This window comes from Cheilinus undulatus, linkage group 21, assembly GCF_018320785.1.
Source record: "Cheilinus undulatus linkage group 21, ASM1832078v1, whole genome shotgun sequence".
In the NCBI taxonomy this organism is placed as follows: Eukaryota; Metazoa; Chordata; class Actinopteri; order Labriformes; family Labridae; genus Cheilinus; species Cheilinus undulatus.
This window is the reverse complement of record NC_054885.1, coordinates 23,511,421-23,529,947: the sequence shown is the minus strand read 5'-3', so window position 1 is coordinate 23,529,947 and position 18,527 is coordinate 23,511,421. Positions and strand designations below refer to the sequence as shown.

Here is an 18,527-nt window from a genome sequence, read left to right as displayed (position 1 = left end):
TTCCTGCTTGTAGGTTCTATCTTCTCCTATTGTGCCATTTCCCTCCTCTTTCTTACTCTTCATTTTCCTTTTTCCTTTCTGCTCCTCTTTTTCCTTTTATATTAACCTTGTCCCATCCTGTTCTATTCACTTTAGTTTTCTTCATCCCCTTCCTTTTTTACATTTTCAGTGTAGTATTTTCTTACATTTTCTGATGTCATTTTCTTTCTCATTATTTTCTTTTTATTATCCTTTCCTTCCTTGACTCTTTTGACTCATTTCCTTTTTCCTTTCGTGTCAGTCCTTTTCTCTTTCATTACTTTCATCTCCATAACATCCTTTTTACTTCATTCCCTCAACTACCTCTCTTTTTATTTCCCTTTTCCTGTCTTAATCATTTAGTTTCCTCTTTCTAACACTCCCTGCTGGTTAATTGTGTTTCTCTTAATCTCTGTCCTGTTTTCATTCCTTTACCGGTTTTCATTTCTCTCCTTTTTTTTCTTACTTCCATCCTCCAGCGTCACCCCTCCTCCCATCTCCTCACCTCTTCTGCTCTCCTGTTCTCCCTGAACTTGCCACTGACCCATTAAACTGTGAGGATGTTATTTTTGGTGCAGTGCATCGTGCAGATGATAAAGTGAGTACATGTGTGTATAAAAGAGAGAGAGACTAAGAGGCATGATGTTTGCATAGCAATATAAAGGAGGTAGAAGTTATGTTGTTCATCTCTCTCCTTGTTTCATCACCATGTTCTTGCTTTCATCATTTTCATCCTATCATCGTCCCTCCCCACCTGTCCAGCCTGCTCATCAAATAAAAATCATCCCCTCCCCTTTTATATCGCTCTCTCTGTCAGTTTCTTTTTCTTCTATCTATTTTCTGGAGCGCCATCCCCGTTTCCGCAAAGCAAAAATGCCTCTCCCTCTCTCCCCCATCTGTTCTGTAATTCAATCACAGAGGCAGTCAGCAGAGAGCTGAGTGATGATGTTTTGGAGGAAAGTGCAGGGAACTCAGCCAGCCAATACTCCACACTCTCAATATTATTGTTTCTAATTCCATTTTCAACATAAAAACTCGAAAACCATAAAACTGAAGTTGCATTTTTGGTACTGGTATATTTAAAAGGAACAGTCTGAAGTGAACTTTACTGACTCGCTTTCACACCATTGCTAAATAAACAGAGACGTGTTAGCTCCATTGTAAGTCATACTGCTGTCATATGCACAAAAGATAAAAATCCTGCTGGAACAAACCCCCACACACCTGATATTTCCAAGGCTCTCTTAGATGATCTGAAAGCAAAACCCCCAACAACCATTTCAGTCATCTGTGCTTCATCTTGTCTATGACAACTCCTAGTTGAGGTTTGACCATCATGCATGTTCTGAAAAATGACTATAGAATCTGAATAGAGCTGGATATGTGCTAAATTTAGTACAATTTGCCATTAGAAATAATAGAAAAATATATCTATTGAACTTGAAGCATTAATTTTAAATAACTAGCTCACAGTGTTTCTATTATGGTTTATTTTTGACTGTTAACAGTGTTTACTAGTGAATATGGCTGGTTATCTCAGCATCTTCCTGTAAAAATTTCGGGGGGGGGGGGGGGCTCCCTTATCCCTTTAGGGGGTGTGAGATGCAGCCCCGGCTGCTGCCAGACTGAAACAACTGGTTACTGCGTAGGAACAGTGAGGAGCGCTCCGGCCTAGTGATGTTACACTTCCTGTGCAGACCAAAACATGGAGGCCTCCTGGTGAGTTTATAAGCTCAAATTTACTAAAGTGCAGATATCTAGTGAGTTCAACATTAATATTAGAGATACAAATATCTGTCCAATAGGATGAACTTGTCTGATCATATTGGGTTCCTTTTAAATCTTTGGATGTCATGGAGCACTGAGGTTCATTATCCATCTAAAGTCCTTAACTCACCATTGTATTCTGTATGATCGAGTTCTTGGCCTTCTTTGACCACACATAGGCTAAATCATTGGCATATCCTTATTTACAAAGCTTTACTTAATCTGCTTCCTTCATACATGTGTGATTTGAGTCATATGAAAAGTGCTGGAAGCTATAGTCTTCACTCTGTGACTCAGTCACAAATTCACTTTTGTTATCCGTTCCCAAAGTTTGTCTTAAAATAGGCAAAAAGAAGGTATGATCCTGCTAAAGCCTGGACTCTCCCACACGAGACCTTATGAGGAGCTGGTCTCTTTAAATCTTTTTAAAGGAAGGTGTATCAGGTTGTGTTTGTTTTGACTGACCACTTTCTGCTCTGTGACTCAGGATTTGGTATCTTTGTGATTGTAATTCTTCTGTTGTTTTATGTCTGTGTCTTTGGTATTTAAGCTGCTGCCTTTTGTGGCCAGGACACTCTTGTAAATGAGATTTTTAATCTCTACGAGACTTTCTTGGTTGTATAAATTCAAATAACTAAAGCAAATACATAAATCTGAGCTAATGAGAGATGACTTGTAGTTGGCCGACACGTGATGTGTTAGAGTCCTGCACCCAAACCCGTATTCACCTGCAACTGTGAGGCTCAGAACCAAAATCCAACCTGCTACCCACAACTATCACCAGTTAATACTCAGATCAGCCTATACCCATGATGATAAGATAATAAGATAAGATAAGATAAGACAAGATAAGAAAAGATAAAAAATAAGATAAAGATAAGATAAGATAAGATAAGATAAGAAGATTAGATTAGATAAGATAGGATAAGGTAAGATAAGAAGATTAGATAAAGATTAGATAAGATAAGACAAGATAAGAAAAGATAAAAAAAAAGATAAAGATTAGATAAGATAAGATAAGATAAGAAAAGAAGATTAGATTAGATAAGATAGAATAAGGTAAGATAAGAAGATTAGATAAGATAAGATAAGATTAGATTAGATTAGATTAGATAAAATAAGATAAGATAAGATAAGAAAAGAAGATTAGATTAGATAAGATAGGATAAGGTAAGATGAGATGAGATGAGATGAGATGAGATGAGATGAGATGAGATGAGATGAGATAAGATAAGATAAGATAAGGTAAAACAAGATAAGATAAGATAAGATAAGATAAGATAAGATTAGATTAGATTAGATTAGATAAGATAAGATAAGATAAGATAAGATAAGATAAGATAAGATAAGATAAGATAAGATAAGACTTAATTGATTCCCAGAGGGGAAATTTTGTCATTGCAGCAGCACAATAAAGGAGAAAGGTGGTAAAATACAATAGAATTTGAATAGGAATTAGCAACATGATTAAAAACTGAATACAAATTTCATACAAAAGGACAGGAAGTATATACAATTAACATTTTAAAAAAGAGGAGTGTGACCTGACTTGGCTGGTGATTAAACTCAATATACAGGCTACATGCAGCCATTCTCTTTTGTTTTGGTGGTTTTTCTTTTATAGCTGCTGCACAATTAATGTTTTAATAAAGCTGCACATTCTCTGATATTTACACTTTTGCATGTTGTGCACACATAGGAGCAGTAATAAATTTGCCTAATTTCTTTAACATAAACACGTAAACATCATGAATACATGCTGTTAGAATGACAGCCCACTTGTTTAGTAGGATGTAGCTAAATACTAACCTTGCAAAGCAGAGGGATACGCCTGTTTACGTGTTTCTCACTGGCGAATCCATCTTGCAAAGCTCCCATCTGAACCGTTTGGGCCCAGTTAGAAAGTGACAGGACCAATCAGCGTCAAGGGGCAGCACTTTCTTTTTTTGCGGCAGAGTCATGACATAAAGCAAGCAGCAACAAGAGGCTGGTAGAGAGTAGTGTAGATGCTGTTATAGCATCAGTTTTTTCAGAACTTGTCAAAATTTCTTCATTAAAAGAAGAACAAAGAGCAGCAAAACAAGTCGTGTACTGTCTATAGTCGCCATGGTTAGCATTATGCTGTTCTCTATGGAGTTTATTCCTCTGTAGCGGCGCACGGGCACCTCAGTAGCAGCTACGATGTCACGTGTTTTGTTGCACTGATTGGCCCGTAAAGATGTGACACACAGAACGTTCATCCAATTACCATCCGAGTTTTTTCTAAAGGCTCTGCCCTTTCCCAAACGCTGTCTATCAGAGGTGTTCCAGATGGATGTGTGAAACAAACCCATCTGGCGTGTCAGATTAGCTTAATACTGTATAAGAATAAAGCTCAAAACAGTGTGCGACAAAATTAATTTGAACAAGTCCAAATATGAGCTAATAAAGAGGTAACAGAGGGAAAAAAATTACCTCAAAACTTTGAGAAAATAACTCATACCTGACGGTGTTTGCTTATTTAGACGTATAAATAATGGTAATCATTGTCATATAGCCTATGATTTCCCTTCTTTTAGCTGGTGTCACCTGCTACCCACCCACATTCATTGATTTTTACCTATATAATCACATTTTCAACCTGTAGCTATACATTTTCAAAGGTCACCCGTTGGGTGTCTGCATGTATGCTACCCAGTACAGGGCTCTAATATTGATGCAAACAAAGAAGTGCATATAAGGATAAACCTTTATGAAACATAGTATTAATGTTTCGAAAAAATCTCTTATCACAGATTCTACTTAAACATTTAGATTTAATTCTATGTGAAGTCTTTCGGTTTTCCATTTGTGGTAAATTTGTTGTCCAAGCTGACCAATCATGCACCAGCAGGGTTTGGTATATTTAGGTAAAATGTTCTGTATTTAAACAGGCAGCTCCACTGGAGTGTTTTCTTGTGATGATTTATTCATCTCTATGAACAAAAATCTGCATGAAAAAACAAATTTTGAATCAATGACTAATCATATTCATCAAAGTGCACTGGTCTGTGATGATCTAAATGGGTCACAAATGTCAGTTGATTCACTGATTTTGCCTTATAAATTTTGTTTTTTTTTTAAGTCATGCTGCTTGTCTCCTGTTCTCCAGACTCTGGCTCAATGTCTTCAATGTGCTTTGACCTGCATTGACTTTTAACCCTTTCCCAAGAACTGTGTATGGTATGTATACGTGCTTACTATAGCTAGGTGAGGGGCCTTAGAATTCCTACCGAAAACTGAAACAGTCATTCAGAGACTTAACTAAGCCTCACTTGGATGAGATAGGCTACATGATGATTTTTTTGGGAAGATTATAAATTACCACTAAAAACATTTCACCAAGGTAAAGTACAAAATTGAAGTTTGGAGGCTTGGCTAATCACCTTGCTAGAAATCATTAGTTTTGCCTATTGAATGTGACTTCATCAAAGATGGCAGGGTTGCTGATTACTTTCTGAATAAATGCATAGTTATGCATTTCCTCTCTTTTCTTAATGTGCTAATATAAAGGCTCTGAAATGCTCTTCCTCTACTGGTTGTTGAAGCTAGACTTCTCAATATTTAAATGTGCCATGTTTAAAGATTATATAACAAGTTTCAGCTTTTAATTTGTGTTTTCACTTTCACAAATTAAGTTTCTGGCTGCACGGATAGTTGTGCAATCTTATTTGAAACTAAAACATTAATATAGTCAGTAGTAATGTGATAGAAATTTTAAATACATTTTACTTTAAAACTTGTAGCTTATATTACACACTATTGCACACACTGAGTGCCCTGACTGAAGCTTCCTCACCGTGTTTCTGTCAAAGAAAAACATCATTTCAGACACAGCAGTTAACCAATATGAAGACTATGGCTATCAGAATGTGAAGCTTCCTCTCTGCCTGCCTGCCTGCCTTCTCCTTTGTGAATGTGCACTGGTGTGGATGCAATCATCTGCTCTACTCCTCTGCCAGCCTTGCACATCAACACAGAGAGACGGGGCAGAGTGAGACAGGGGGTTTGTTTCTAGAATGGTCCTCGAGCATTAGCATCTCTCTTGGCTTTAACGAAAGAAAAGGAAGGAGGAAGATAGTGTTCTGTGGTGCTGGAAGCATATGTCAGTCTCACATGGCAGTAAACAGAGAGGAGGGGTAGTGTGCCAGAGGTTGAATCCTAATCACTCTACCCATGCAACAAACATGTAGACAAAATGCTTCCTTCAGCACAAACACACACACATAGACTTTAGACACACAATAAACAAGCATCAATACTGATTACTCTGCCCCCACTGACACACAAACACTAAAACAGCCCTTTAACAAACAGAGACCACAGGTCTCACTCAAGGCCTGCTCCATGTACACAAACACGCACTTGTGACCTCGTCTAGGGCTGTATGCAGGAGGGACGTTGACAGCAAACTGATGACGACTCTCCAGATGGCAACAGATGTGTCTGCATGTGTGTGTGTCTGTATCTGTGATGCAGGTGAATACGTGCAGACTGTATGTCTGGCCTGGGTGGGAGTAAATGAGTTGCAGCAGGACCAAGTCTTTGCCAGACCCCATTTAAGTTACACACACACACACACTCACAGACACATATGAAAGTGGATCCTACCTGCTCCTTCAAATGCACACAAGCCTCTTTGCACAGACCTACATCTATCCTTTACCACACACACACACACACACACACACACACAACTGCCCTGTCCTGCAAGCTTTGTGTTAAATGCTGGATGACAAACAGGTACACTTCCCTGCTGTTTGTCTGGGACTCTCAGCTCTACTCTGTCATTATTGCCTGGCTGCTTTTACCTCCCCTGTTTGGTTTTGGTTTTTGTTTTTATGCTGAAAGGCTGGACCATGGTCTACCTCATGTAATATCAGTGTCCTGCAGACACTTTGCGGGCTACCCCCCAAAGCTCTCAGTTTTTCAGGAACTGGCATAAACCTGGTTTCAGCCACAAATGAAATTTCACTCAGCATGACTCTAAACACAAAGCTGTTTCTATGGCATGTTGGCCATCTATTACTTAAGGGATAGAATAATAAAGTGTGAGGCTGGAGAAGGCAGGTCTTTGCCCTTCAGTGGGCAAGATTTGAAAGAGGGAGGAAGCAAAAACAGAGGTAAGCAAGGGTCGTCCTTGATGGTGTTTTGAAACCTTCATGAACTGCTTTCAAAGCAGCCACGACTGTAAGTTACAGATGGGAAAACCCCAAGATGTGGCCATAGAACGCTGTAGTCTGCCAGTGAATTGACAATGATGACAAGTGATTGTTTATTGAGGAGTGATGGCAGCTTGTGTCATTAGATGACAGATGCATGATTGATTCTGGCATGCATGCTGCTCCATTAAAGATGACGAGAAACACAAGTAGGAGAGGTATACCTGGAGAGGGCAAAAGGTACAAGTACCCAAAAAATACTCAATTACAGGAATGTGAGTAAATAAAATAAGTTACTTTTCATCTTTGAGGAGGGAAAATGTACTCAAAGGGTCTTTAGTGGAAAATTGATGCAAGAATGGACTGATAAATGTGCGTTTACCGTGCCAACTTATAAAAACACTACACATGTGCTTTTTGTTTGATAGGTTGCAAGGTTGAAGTTTTTTATTAACTTAAAAAAAATTAAACAGTGCCATGCAATATGTTTTCCTCTTTAAATTTTCTAAATGTAATAATCTTCTGGGGGCCAAATAGGAAGCTTTGGAGGACTTGATGTGGCTCCTGGGCCACCAGTTGATGGTGAGGGATCTTATCCACATGCTAACTTTATTCAGTTTGAGGAATTTTGGATGAATTTCTTTGAAATACTACGAGAAAATTCTTACTCCCAGATCAAAAAGTCATGAACGTTATTTCATGAATGCATGTCACAGCCTCATTATTTTATTTCAGATCACATTATCAGTACATACATCTTAAAAAAATGACAAGCAAGGCGCGCCAGTAGTCGAGTGGTTAAGGCACATGCCATATACGCAGGCGACCCGGGTTCAAATCCAGCCCGTGGCACTATTTCCTGCATGTCTTTCCCCACTCTCTCCCCTGTTTCCGACTCTATCCACTGTCCTATCAAATAAAAGGCAAAAAAGCCAAAAATAAATCTTAAAAAAAAAAAAAAAATGACAAGCAAATAAATCAGAGTTAATATGAAGCTATCTCAGCTCAAATGTGTTGATTCAATTATATTATAATTTGATGCACTCAGATGTTTTACTCGAAAATTTACATTTTATTTTAGTATAAAATATATTCAAATAATAATATTACAGTGTAGCTTTAGGCCAATGAAAATCCTACTTTAGAAATGTACAAGAGTAAACACTGTCAAAAAGGCATTACCACACAACAGAGAGTGATGCTGTACTGAATACCAGCACTGCTGTGATTCAGTTGTAGAAAGGCTTCACAGTGGTGTGCTGTAATTTTGAGTATGATATTGCTTTTATACAACAGTTCAAAAAAACGTCTCTCTTTCAACTTTGTTTCGTGTCCATGGTTACCACAGAACAGCTACTTAGTTGGATGAAGACGTAACTTTATATTTAATTTATCATGCAGTGAGCTTAATAAAGGTCTGTTTGTGATTCAAATGTATCAGCTAGATCAGGTTTCCCAACCATTTTCCCTTGGAGAATAGCGAGGTAAGGATAGCAGAGCTCCCCCAGGACCCAAGAGAGAAGAAAAACTGACACACTGCTGTCAAAAATCAACATAGATTTTAATTGTTTCACTGATAAAACCTAAGAAAAGCCTATGCATGCTTTTCTTATGAAAAGACCTATGCATAAACAACTTAATAATTGCTTTGACATGGTTTTGTCAATATTTGCAAATCTAATTTTGGCAGCCTCAGAGCAGACAAAGCCTCGCGCCCCCTCAAGATCTTTGGCACCCCCCTGGGGGGTCCCGGACCCCAGGTTGGGAATCAGTGAGCTAGATTAATCAGGACAAACACTGTACGATGTTAGGAACCTCTACATTAGGCAGAGTGATACACATTGTGAAAAGTTTCAGCGATGTTGTTCTCAAAGAAGCAGTGATGAACTACCTTTTGTTCAATCAGAATACTTAGTCAAAAATAACTGTATCATAACTATTTTTATGAAGAAAAATCTTACTTTTTATTACTCTTATTTTGTGAGACTTGTCCTGTGTTTTGGTTTGAAGTTTATATTAGAAACTGCAGCTATGAGATGAAATAGTATAGCTAAATCACATGTTTTCCCTTTGGATCAATGTTTTTCAAAATTTTTTGGCCCAAGGCACACCAAAAAGCAAGCTGACGTCTCAAGGCACACCATATTAATGTCCTTGCAAAATAGCCTCTTCAGCATGTGTAGCAAGTAGCAACATGTCCCAGTCCCAACTGCATGCAATGTGAGCAAGTGCCAGCTACATCAGTTTGATTACAGAGTTTCCTTTTGTAGCATCCTGGCACTCTGCAAGTGATGCACTGCAGCTCCCCAGGTTTATCCCCAGTCACCCTGTTCCTATTTTCTCTCTGTCACTCCTATTAAGATGGACAAGTAACAAGGGAAGAGGTTGCACAAAGGATGACAAGACACCAGGAGTGTCCCACCAGAGGATATTCTTAATTTTCTTCCACTTTTCTCACTCCCGAAACTTGTTAGCTTGTTTTACAAAGAGGAGTGTGTTGCATGGATATTCTCAATACCCATTTATGAATTTTTTATCGTCTGACTTGTGCTAACATGGAGACAAAACTATGTGGCTCACAGCTGTTAGAGGCACCATACCTCTGATTTTCTAAGTAAAAGCATGAGATGTCATATTTTTACATGTAAATTCACATTTACATATTTAACAGATAACAGATGGACTGTGAGCATGCAATGCTATATGATGCAATGCAACGTGTAACGCTTGCATGCAGTAAGGACATTGGCTATAGTCTCTTTAGTTGTTGCATAGTTGTAATACTTATGTTAAAGTTGTGTCATGTTAAAAGACAGTCATTCGTAACAACACAACCAGAAAGTCTCCAAACTAGACATCAGACAGGGATCATGCCTCCCCAAACAGGTGACTCTGCACTTTCAATAAACCATGAAGAAACAAAAGAGCAAAGCATCTCTGTTATTTAGTCCCACTGTGGCTCAGACTCCTGAATAAAGCACACAAATGTTGTTGTGACTTGACTGTTTTTAATTAGACAAATGTTTCCTTCAGGGAGTAGCTTATTATAGCAGCAAAGGACAGGCAGTATGTGCCAATTAAAACATTTTTAATAAACGTTACCATAAAGCAGCATGTGTTTTAAAGAAATTCCCTTTTTCCACATGCAGAATTTCATGCTTAAAACTGCCTTCACTGACACGTGCCATCCCACTGGCGACTGCTTTGCAAACTGTGTTTTAAGTGCTTACCAGTCCTCTATACCTGATGTACTGAAACAGCTTGAGTCTGGAGAGGGCTTAACTTTAGCGTACAGGTCATTTTTTGACAGGTTTTTATACGCAATGTATTACATACACGATTATGGGCTGAACCTGAATTACAAAGACCCCACCAACTTGCTTTTAACATCAAGGACTATCTGGGTTTGGCACCAGACCAGTCTGCTGATTTTAAATCCTCTGGGTTTCCTGTATGAGCTCTGCTCCACTGTAGCCTGCAGACATTATTCTGGCGCCTGCCGGCATGCAGTGCACCCCACTGATTCCTACAAACTGTTTTGAGGCCATGTGCTGCACTCCAAAGAGTCCTGGAGAGTGAGCTTTGCCATCTGCGACGTTACAGCATTCAGGTTAGCTCAGTCAAAAGAAAGCACCAAAACATGATGTAATATATGTTTGCCACATCACATCAAAAACAGGCAGGGGATTTTAAGAAAGTTATACAAGCTATATAAAATCACTTTTCTCAAAGAGGGATGATTATTTATTCACCCTTCTTAGGTGTTCTCCTTCTTATGTCTTACATTTTAAGAGGATGGGTGAAAGTGTTTTTTAGTTTGACTAGGACACCGGTCAAACCTTTATTAAATCTTTAATTGGTGTGATACAAGTTTTAATTAAAGGCCTGATGCAGGTGAGGTAGAAGTTTAATTAACTGAAATAATGGAAAACAGCTGTGTGGGTGGTCAGGGAAATTTCAAGACTAAAAAACATTCAGTCTCAGTCATTTTTTATAATGAATTTTGCTCTGATTTTGCTCTTTTATTCAAAATTAATACATAAAAAGGAGCTTTATTTTTCATTTATACCATTTTTTGCAATTCAGATGCAGCCCACCTGCTTCCTAGAGAGCATAAGTCAAATGATGCAAACCTCCCTTATTGGAACCATTCATTCATTTGATAATGATAGGACCCAATCACATGAATGGTGGGCTGCAGCTGATGTGGTTGTAAAAAAATGCATCCAAAACTCAATTAGTCACTCTGAAGAGGCATTAATATTTTAAATCACATATGCAGAAATTGCAATTCATGCAGCTGTGCACCTGCAGCATCTGTCCCTGTGTGATAACTATATTAGCTGGTTATTTTTCAGCAAAAGTTTCAGTGTGGCAGCTTACAGCCTCTACAGAATGATTTATCTGCAGCCCTCACTGGCTCCACTCTGTATTGCCCACACATTAGAGTGGGCTGTGGAAGCAAAAACATTGTTGGATACTGTGCTGCTATATTGCCTGCAGAAATTAAACAAGTAGAGGAGCACAGAGTCATAAACAGCAGAGGAAGCAGAACATAAAAGGGCACAAGCTACTCTTGTTTTAACCCATGCACGGATCTGAATGCCTGAATAAACATGTGTAGTGTTTTTTTATTGGAGGTGATGTTGGACCTTTAAGATCACAAGGCCAGTGGCATCATCTCTCACTTGTGTGTGAGACAGGGTCACACAGATCCCCCTCCAAAACACAACCCCCCCCCCCCCTCCCTCTCCCTCCCTTTCACTTTCTCTCTCTCTGCTGCAGTGCACAAGACAGGGGTCTCAAGATGGACTGTCAGTCTCCAATCACACCACTAATCTTCTCTGATACACCCAGATGCATGCACCCCCTCCTCTCTCTCAATCCCGCCCTCTCAATCACACACACATCCATGCACACAAATTTACATCATCATAGGCCTGGTGGCTAGTATGAGAAATGTCCTCAAACAACCAGAGGCATACACCAAAAGCATATAGCTGTGTTACTGGACGCACCTAAGCAATAGAACAGAAAAAATAACTGTCTTACTTGCTTTCCCTGGCCGAGGCCTTTGCAGCAGCTTCTGCACGGTGAGCAGGTCCTCGGTCTTCACCGCCTGCAGCAGTTCCTGGTCCTTCCCCATCTTCCGCTCTGAGCCGCTCTACTCCCGCAGCATCCTCCGACACAGCGGCGCTTCAGCCCAGCCTTGCCGCGGAGGGTGCGTCCACCGCGACCACGAACAGCCTCCCTCCTCCCCCCTGGTCCCTAACTAGATGAGACCCCCCTACAGCTCTGGCATGTGATGGGGTGACGGAGGCAGAAAAAGAGAGGGGTGAGAGGGAGGGAAAGACGGGGTGGGATGGAGGGAGATTCTCGGGTTCCCCTTTAGATACGTGCCGTGCTCCTTCACGGGGGCTGAACGGGTTTTATCAGGTCGTTCTAGAATCCAGTTAAAGCGCACTGGCGTCGCGTGCGTGATGTTTTTGCGATAAAGATGAAGAGGTTTCCAGGTCCGCTGGCGCTCCTCATCTGGAGGCTGCTCGCCTTCCCTTGCAGCTGCGCTCCACAACGACGAACGGAAGACAGCGCCTGAACCTCGCGGAGGGAAGGAGACGTCAAACGGACTGATGTAACGAGAAGCCTCGCGGGCTCAGACACCGAATGATTGTGCGTTTAAATGTCGGGTGCGCGCGGTGTCTTTATCTCCCGAGGTTATGCCGCCCTCGTGCTCTACGTCGTAAACACAATCCAGGGCTGCTGCCGCTGCTGCTGCAGCCATAGCTCCGCGTGCGTTCGGGCTGTGTATTTGGTAATGATTTTCTCCGCGTGGGGGCAGGGGTAGTGAGGGGGGCACGTACACGCGCCCGCGCGCTCTACAGCTGGTCCAGTTCGTACCGCTAAATGGCTCGTGCTGCAACTAGGGGGCGGACCAGGAGCGCGGTGCTCTCCCGCCTCCTTCTCCATCTCTCTGACTCTGATTCTATTGCTTTCTCCCTCTGCGTTCATAGGAGCTGCAGAGATTTATTCAGCTGCAAAGGAAGAACAGGAAGACTGAATACGTATCCATCTCTCTGGTTCATTTAGAAAGTTGAATGTACGTTTTACTATGATTTTTCCACATCACAGTTCCATCACAGTTCACATCAGTGCAAGTGATTTCTGTTCTGTTTCACTTAAAGACAACTGCCTCCATTAATACAGGTGTGCAGCCAAGAATTCTAGCTCTCCACCATACACACACTTTTCCTGAAGAATTGCATACATCAGCAACACTGGCTTCATCACTTTGCACAAAACAGACATTTGACAAACCCAGAGAAGAACAAAAATGAGGGTTTGTGTCCACAGTCACTGCTTTTGCGCTCACTTAAAACCAATGTAGTTCTGCAATTTAACGCTGAGTGTAAAATCCCCCCAGCATTTTTTTACTCACATGGCTCAGTTGAAAACACTTCAACTTTTAGGGACTTTGATCTCAATCCTGTGAACAGACATTGCAGAGGAAAAAATGTCATCTTTTTGAGTGTGTAATTTCCAGGTCTACAGCTGCTGCAAATGGCAGGACATGATATTCTCAAAAAAATGTTACTTTTACTTGAATAAAGGAAAACATTGCAGAGCAATTTATACATGTAAGATAAGAGAGGCAGAAGTCAACTTTTGTAATGTAGAAACAATTAAAATTGATTAAATATATATACCCTGAAATGGGGGTTGAAAAATGTTTGATGTTGACACAGGTAGGCTACTAATCCAAAACAATGTCTCTCCATGAGGATTTATATCTAATTAATCGATACATAACAACATAAGCAGGCTTAGAAATTGTCTTTATGAAAAAAATAGTTTACATATTTACCATTACATTGTCAGAATTTAGAGTCACTGACTAATAATCACTGGAAAAAAATCTGAGCAATGACCTTTGGTGCCTTACTCTCCAACGGCAGCTGTAACAAATCCAAGATATATAAGATATTTATAAGACTACTGAATCAAATTTAAAAGCCTTTAGTTATATTTGCTAAGAAAATTGAATGTTCACATTTGTGATAAGTGATCAGAGTGTAAAAAAAGGCATTAGAGATGGCCATGATATAAAAATGCTAAAAATGTAAGTATTATAAATGCTGCCAACAAAATAAGTGCCAGTGTTTATTTTGAATTAAAACAAAAGAAATCAGGTGTCAGTAACCAGGAATTAGTAGCTGTATCAGTAGTGAATGTGATCTATGGATGAGTTACAATATACATGGAGAACAACCTGCACCCAGTTCACATTGGATAAAAGAAAAGAAATGACCTTAAGTACCATTGAACAGACATTAAAAGGTTTTTGATGTTGATAAAGACTTCCTGTTATCAGGGATATGAGCAGTCAGAGGTCCTTGCCCTCATAGTCAGAACTACACAGGTGGAGTACCTGCATGTGCAGTCCTCTTTTGTCTTTGCTTTTTTTCTTTTATCTAAATCAGTGTTTTAATAGTGCTCCCTTTACGTGATGCCTTGTTTTTGTTAACATCACACAGCTCATAAAATGCCTTGATTATGATTGTTGTATGAAAAAATAAAAAACACCAAATCACTTCTTTGCATGGGCCAAACACTGTAAAGTGAATATTAAGACATGTTGCTACAATCATCACATTCACCCCCTTTTCAGCACTGAAATATCAGAACTACATCTTTCAAAGTTAGACCGTATGATTGTGTTTTTTACACAATGTTAATGCAATAGCTACATTCAGTTAAAATGGTTAAATTCACCGGTCATTTAGCCAAGACACAGTTTTCTATGTTTCATTTTTCAAATAAATAAATAAGCCTTTAAAGTATTTTTTTTGGTTTTTTTTACACAGATGTAAATAGGTGTTGACTGCAGTTTTTAAAAAGCCATTTTCCTGTGGCGCTAATGAGAAATCCTCACTTCTGCAGCCAACCTCAAGTGGACAAACAAGGAACTGCAGTTTTTTGCACCTGTGTATTGTAATGCCTCTAGAGGCGTTTCATTTTTCTGGTTATCCACCTTTACATTGTCTTTACATCTGTCTGAGCCATTCTTGTGAATGCTGTATGTTAACAAGGTTTGATGGGTTTTCCTCAAACTTTGCACAGATGTCCTTACTGACTCAAGGATTAACTAAAAAGATTTTGTCTTATTTGGAATAACTCTGGATATGATTTTTAGATTCTGAAGAACAAAGGTCAACATTTTATTCAGCAATTTGACCCTCACACACTTTACTGGCTATGTCAACTAAAATTTATTACAAAAGTGTACCTACACCATTAAAAAAATAATTATAATAATCCCACTACCACAAAAACCACTCCAACCCTTTTTCTTGACCCACCACTGTCCAGAAATGGCGTATAACTGCTAGGGGACAGCTGTAGTTTTAATTCTTTAGCACACACACACACACACACCCACACACACCCACCCACCCACCCACCCACACACACCCACACACACACACACACACCCCCCCACACCCACACACACACACACACTTTCTTTCTGTAAATGTCCATCTCTCTTGTTCTTGGGTCTGGAGAAGAGCAGCGCTTTTCAATAACCTATTATTAAATGAACATCTTGCATCACTGATCACAGGGGTAAGGCATAATATAGACTAATACATACTTGAAGAATACAAAAAAAGGAAAATCCTCTTTTACTGTTGCAAATTCTACTCACTGTGAAAGAGAGAGAGAGCAGGCCAAACAGTTTAAAGGTTTTCAAACATGCACTCATAAAAATTAGTAGAAAAATTCAGGACAGTCTGCCCAAAATGTCTTCGACTGTCTTCTTCACACATGTTCCTCAGAGCATGAAGCATTCCCTCTGATGTAAAAGAGGCTGAGGAAATCAAAGATGGCAGAGCTCCCAGAGTCCAACACTATGATTTATATGATAATATATATTTTTAAATTGTCATATCAATTCGTCATGTAATTTTAGGACAGTATGAATGTACAAGTAGAAAAAATCATACCAACAAGCAGAAAGAGCTTGAGGTTGCTTTTATTACAGGCATCATGACAAGATCTGCAGTATAAATGTCACCCTACTTGTTCCGTTGAATTTAACTGGATGTTTTTAGTTGCATTTACAAAGCAGCTTACCAGGTCTTCATGAAATTTTAAAGGGGGCTGGCTTGGAAAAATCTGAGAAAAGCTGGGGTGAAAATTTTTTATTCTACAAGTGTTTTGTGTGAAAACATCAAGAGAAGGGTAGGAAAAAAGAAAATAATTAATTTTCTACAGCCAGAATTCTCATGGTTTGAGGGAACTAAAAATTTGAATTTGTTTTCCAAACTTTAAAATTATCAAGGAAAAGAAAGGGTTTGTGTGCAGAGCAATAAACTCTAATCATCAAAAAAAATTCCATGTGGCCAATCTGAAGAAAACGAATATCATTCCTATTTTCTGTACAAAGATGCAGTGTTATTTGTTCCTATTGAATTTATGTATGCATTCTTCCATAGAGGCAGTTTCATGTTTGCAACAGTTAAGTGCCAGAAATATTTCCCCAAGTTTTGTATCCCATTGCATTGCATAGCATCGCATCACATTGCATCATATCTTATCGTATTGCACAGGCCTGCAACTCACGCGTGTCCTGCATACAACCCATTGCATTGCATCATATAATATTGCATCCAATCATTTGATATCACATTACATCTTTTGGTATTATGTTGTGTCGCTTTACATTGTATCTTATCCTAATGTAATTTGTCATCTTATAATGCATTGTATTATATCATACTATATCATTTCATATTGCACAGCCCTGCAACTCAACGCAATGCAACACACACAATGCAATGCATGACGTCACATTGCATTGCATCCAAACATTTGGTGTCTCATTACATTTGCTGGTATTGCATCATATTGTAATGTATCATACCGCATTAGATCGTATCGCCTTTTTATTACCATTAAAAGACTTGTTAATAACACTCAGCGTTAGTTCATGCAGGACACAATAGTCATATGCCCAACTATTAGCTGATGGCTAGTTCAATTATTGCCTCTCAGCTCCCATGACCAATCACAGCTCTTACTCTCAACACAGCGGTATATTTAAATATGAAGTACTTTTCAGTAATCCCTGCTTGCATTAATGCTGATGCACCATGCTGCTGCTGCTGCTGCTGGCAAAGGTTAACCTTCACCACCCCAGCCTCCTCTTTTATAGCATAACGCTTGTTGCATCCTCATATTTAGATTCATGTTATGGATTATTGCTTTTGAACTAATTTTATTGTTTTCAATACGCACTGAAATAAATGCATCCATCCATGTGGGGGTTTCTTGTGCTCCTTGGAAAGTTGAAGCATGCTGCCTGTCTAACTCAGGGAGCATCTTTTGAGGTCGCAACAAATATGACACAACTCCCCTGTTTTCAGCAGACTAAAGCCTTACACTAGACTTAGAAACAGGATTGCATGTGCATCGTCTAAAAGGTTTCATGTAAATTCCATTTTAGATGATGCACATGTCAGTGTGCAAATAGTTTCATCTTTGTAATATTTATTCCACTTTAAGGATGAGCATACCGGTATCTTAAACATATGTGCACATACAGTGAATTTAAACTTAACTTCTAACTGCAACATTCAACTCGTCTTCTTACTCTATTCAACCTCCTACAGTTTTTAACTCTCTACTCTAGTGTGTGTGTGTGTGTGTGTGTGTGTGGGCAGTGTGCAGTGCCTGGATGCTGCTCTCTCCCTCCTCCACATATCCAGTTAGTTATGTAAGAACGCTGAAGAGTAGCCCATATGGTTGTGCAGGCTTATTTATAAATCTGTTTCTGTTAATGTAGAAGCTGCTTGCCACCTTAGAGGTGTGTTAACTTTAGTTCTGGACGTATCAATTCTTATTTTTTCGAGGTTTAACCTGCAGCTGTGTGAGCTCTTCCTTGTATTGTTAGTCAGAGACAGCTGGTTTGAGACAGGATTCAATACACCTCCAGGGGAGGAAACTGTTGATTCATGAGCACCTTAGCTGTATTTATCACACTCAGACTGTTTTCCATCTCTCTCCATCTGTGCATGGGTGTGCGAGAGAGGAACCCTTGTGATACATATTTAATGGATGGTAGTGACAGTGGAGAAAGTAATGTCATGAAACATCAGTAACAGCTTTACCTTTTTAGTGTAACCTTCTGACAAATATATGTACTATATTTGTTCATAATCTCTCTATTTGAAATTAAAGAATCTCACTTAGTCAACCTGACCAATATCTGGCATTTTAATAATGAAAAATCAAAATAGAAAATAGCGTTTTTATGTGTGCATTTTGTAAAATATCCAGATTTTAATAGTATTTCAAACTTCACTTCATTAAGCAATACTATACAGGAGACGCTGCATGAAGCATTCAGAAAAGCACACTGCCCTCAAGTGGCCTTTTATATATCATACACCTCACATGCCCTGCTATTTTTTCCCCCTTCCATACCTTTATTTATAATCAAGTGTTTTCTATAATAATTATGAACTAGCATAAATTCCGCTATAACAGATGAAGCAAGGAATA

General features: G+C 39.2%; 1 protein-coding gene across 8 annotated transcripts in view; it reads right to left on the bottom strand.

Moving 5' to 3' along the window:
- caskin1 (CASK interacting protein 1) overlaps positions 1-12,760 on the bottom strand; it is a 144,105-nt gene extending 131,345 nt beyond the window's left edge. For all 8 annotated transcript variants that reach the window (XM_041817028.1, XM_041817030.1, XM_041817032.1 and 5 more), the window contains exon 1: positions 12,018-12,760. In XM_041817028.1, the coding sequence (XP_041672962.1) occupies positions 12,018-12,111 (94 nt within the window). In that variant the 5' untranslated portion in view covers positions 12,112-12,760. The remainder of the gene's footprint in view (positions 1-12,017) is intronic.
- Positions 12,761-18,527: the final 5,767 nt, after the last annotated feature.